General features: G+C 54.2%; 1 protein-coding gene across 1 annotated transcript; it reads left to right on the top strand.

Annotated features, from left to right (window-relative positions):
• Positions 1-394: 394 nt before the first annotated feature.
• On the top strand, positions 395-1288 carry LOC135530460 (SAM and SH3 domain-containing protein 1-like; the record flags this gene model as incomplete). The annotated part of the gene is given in 2 exon segments (XM_064958774.1): positions 395-484; positions 730-1288. Coding segments are annotated over 2 exon segments (329 nt in total), but the record flags the coding sequence as incomplete, so codon positions are not given.
• Between the last annotated feature and the right edge of the window lie 1935 nt (positions 1289-3223).

The following is a 3223-nucleotide window of genomic DNA, read 5'->3' as shown; positions in this document are numbered from 1 at the left end:
GCTGTAGTTTTTTTATTCCAGCTAGACAGACAGGGCTGCGTGTGATCTTAAGACTTTAGGGGAGAAACAGCTCTCCTCAGCCCTTACATACAAATGTCACCTGGCGGAGCCGCCAGCTGCCCGCTTTCTGAGCCTATCCCCAGACAGGTGACTCAGGGGATAGAGAAGTCATGCACACACATGTAGACACACACTCCTTTACGCGGTTTATAATGATGGGAAATGGTATGTCCCATTGTATTTGTCTTTATCGGAGAATCATTCAAAAACATTGAGCTTATTTTCCATTACCCGTCAACACTGGGTCCGTCTTAAGGAAGTGTGTGTGCCTTTTGAGTGTGTGTTCTAGCGTTGTCTGACTGAAGGTCTCTCTCTCTCTCCCTGTTCCTCGTAGGCAAATGGGACAATAAGAAGAAGAACAAGTCCTTCTGGCAGAACTTTCGCAAGACGTCACAGAAGGGAGTCATGCGGCAGACTTCGAAAGGTACGGCAGGATTACGCTTTTTTTCCCCTAGAAATAATATTTTAATAATATTAAAATAATTTTAATAATAATTTTAATAATAATAATATGTATAATAATATGTTCCTAGAAATTTTCCAGTGAAATTTTAATAGCAATCTTATTATCCAATAATGACTAATGTTGTCCCGTTTTGAATGTGTTTCCATACTACTTTATGTCATGCCCCAGCTGTTTTAGTGACCCCTCATTCTCTGACCGTCTAGGAGAGGACATAGGCTACGTGGCCAGTGAGATCACCATGAGTGACGAAGAGCGCATCCAGCTGATGATGATGGTGAAGGAGAAGATGATCACTGTTGAAGAAGCTTTAGCTCGGGTAGGAACCCCCTCACCCACCCTCTTCCCTGTACCCCCTACACCCATTCCCCACTCTCCTCTCCAGGCTCCTCCTGGGGCAGACAGGCAGGGCCTGGAGGGGACCTCCACCCCACCCACAGCCTGACCCCAGCCCCAGCTCCCCCACTGCAACGTGGTCTCGACCGGCTCCAATCCTACCAACTCGCCCGCCTCATCCCGCAAGCTCCATATCCAGCTCTCACTAAAATGACTTACTCTTATTAACTATTCACAGAGCTTTCATTATAACCCTGCACGGCCCTTCTTCTTTGACAAAACACGCCCATGCCACCCCCAATCCCCTGCCTGGGGGTCACTCGCAGTGTTTATGTGTGGTCCTGTTCACTCTGTTGGGGGTAGCTGGACATGTTAGCTCTGTAGCCCTGTAGTCCTGTAGAACTAGGTCTCTCTTTAAGGCAGACGTTGATATTCCTCCACCTCTTCCTGTATCGCTGGTGTATCATTGGGTGCTGGTCAGACCTCCACCCTCCTCCACTGCGGTTGACACTTAAACAAACCAATCCGGTTCTGGAATCGGTGAACAGCCTCCGTGGTTAGGGATGGGCACGGTTATTTTGAATATTTTGAATTTTCCCCAGTGCTAGAGAGTAAGTATTCGATTAATTGCAAGAGTATGCGTTTTAGAAAGAAAAAAATACAGGCCTTTCAATGAAAAGGCTTTGTCTAAAATAAAATGTAATTATCTGTAACATTGCTACGAATAAGGACAGACCATGACATTAGACCGTTTTAGTTCCCACTGTAGAAAGGTAATATGGGTAACCTACACACTTTTCACGTGTGGCTTGTTATTGTCGGTCAATCAAAGCAGCACTACTGTCAGAGGCTCCTCCTTGTGTAGCAAGTGACGCTTGAATTTTCGAATCAATTCCAAATGGAATTGCAATTAGGGAATTAAGTTGGCTAAATGAGAAGGAGTCGGCTACAATGATCAACCAACAGGTAGGCTGTTTAATATGAATGAAGTTGTTGTAGAGAAGGATGGGGAGCGCAGCCTTAATTAGCCTTGCTACAGTATGCAAGCTAGCTGGCTAACTAACTTAGCTGACTGCTGTAGCGAGCTAGCTTCTTTACATAGACACTACCGGATGAGATGATACTGTTGTAGATAACCTGTCGGAGCCACAAGTTTGTCTTGTTGGTTTGGCTACTTTCTCTCTCCCTCCATTCCTCTCCCCTGCTCCTCTCACTCCCCTCCCCCTGCTCCTCTCACTCCCCTCCCTCTGCTCCTCTCACGCCCCTCCCCCTGCTCCTCTCACGCCCCTCCCCTGTTCCTCTCATTCCTCTCCCTGCTCCTCTCACTCCCTCCCTCCCCCTGCTCCTCTCACTCCCCTCCCCTGCTCCTCTCACGCCCCTCCCCTGCTCCTCTCACGCCCCTCCTCCTGCTCCTCTCACGCCCCTCCTACTGCTCCCTCCCGCCCCTCCCCCTGCTCCTCTCACGCCTCCCCTGCTCCTCTCACACCCCTCCTCCTCTCACGCCTCTCCCCCTGGTCCTCTCAAGCCCCTCCCCCTGCTCCTCTCACACCCCTCCCCCTGTTCCTCTCACGCCTCTCCACCTGCTCCTCTCACGCCCTCCCACCTGCTCCTCTCACGCCCGTCCCCCTGCTCCTCTCACGCCCGTCCCCCTGCTCCTCTCACGCCTCTCCACCGGTCCCCACTCCCTCCCCTGCTCCTCTCACTCCCCTCCCCTGCTCTTCTCACGCCCCTCCCCCTGCTCCTCTCACGCCCCTCCTCCTGCTCCTCTCACTCCCCCTGCTCCTCTCACTCCCCTCCCCCTGCTCCCGTCACTCCCCTCACCCTGCTCCTCTCACACCCCTCCTCCCTCCGCCTCTCGCCCCTGGTCCTCTCAAGCCACTCCCCCTGCTCCTCTCCACCCCTCCCCTGTTCCTCTCACGCCTCCCCTGCTCCTCCTCACGCCTCTCCCACCGGTCCTCTCACGCCCTCCCCTGTTCCTCTGCACCCCTCCCTGCTCTTCTCACGCCCCTCCCCTGCTCCTCTCACGCCCCTCCTCCTGCTCCTCCTACCCCCCGTTCCTCCTCCACTCCCCTCCCCTGCTCTTCTCACGCCAAGTCCCCCTGCTCCTCTCACGCCCGGCCCCCTGTTCCTCTCACGCTCCTCCACCTGCCCTCTCACGCCTTCCCACCGGTCCTCTCCACGCCTCCCCTGCTCCCGTCTCACTCCCCCTCACGCTGCTCCTCTCACGCCTCCCCTGCTCCTCTGCACGCCCGCCCTGCTCCTCTCACGCCCCCCTGCTCCTCTCCCACCCGCCCCTGCTCTTCTCACGCCCCTCCCCTGCTCCTCTCGCGCCTGCTCCTGCTCCTCTCCTCCCCCTGCTCCTCT

Source organism: Oncorhynchus masou, unplaced genomic scaffold, assembly GCF_036934945.1.
Source record: "Oncorhynchus masou masou isolate Uvic2021 unplaced genomic scaffold, UVic_Omas_1.1 unplaced_scaffold_13484, whole genome shotgun sequence".
Lineage (NCBI taxonomy): Eukaryota > Metazoa > Chordata > Actinopteri > Salmoniformes > Salmonidae > Oncorhynchus > Oncorhynchus masou.
The sequence above is the reverse complement of the archived record's forward strand: the minus strand, read 5'-3'. Positions and strand labels throughout refer to the sequence as shown.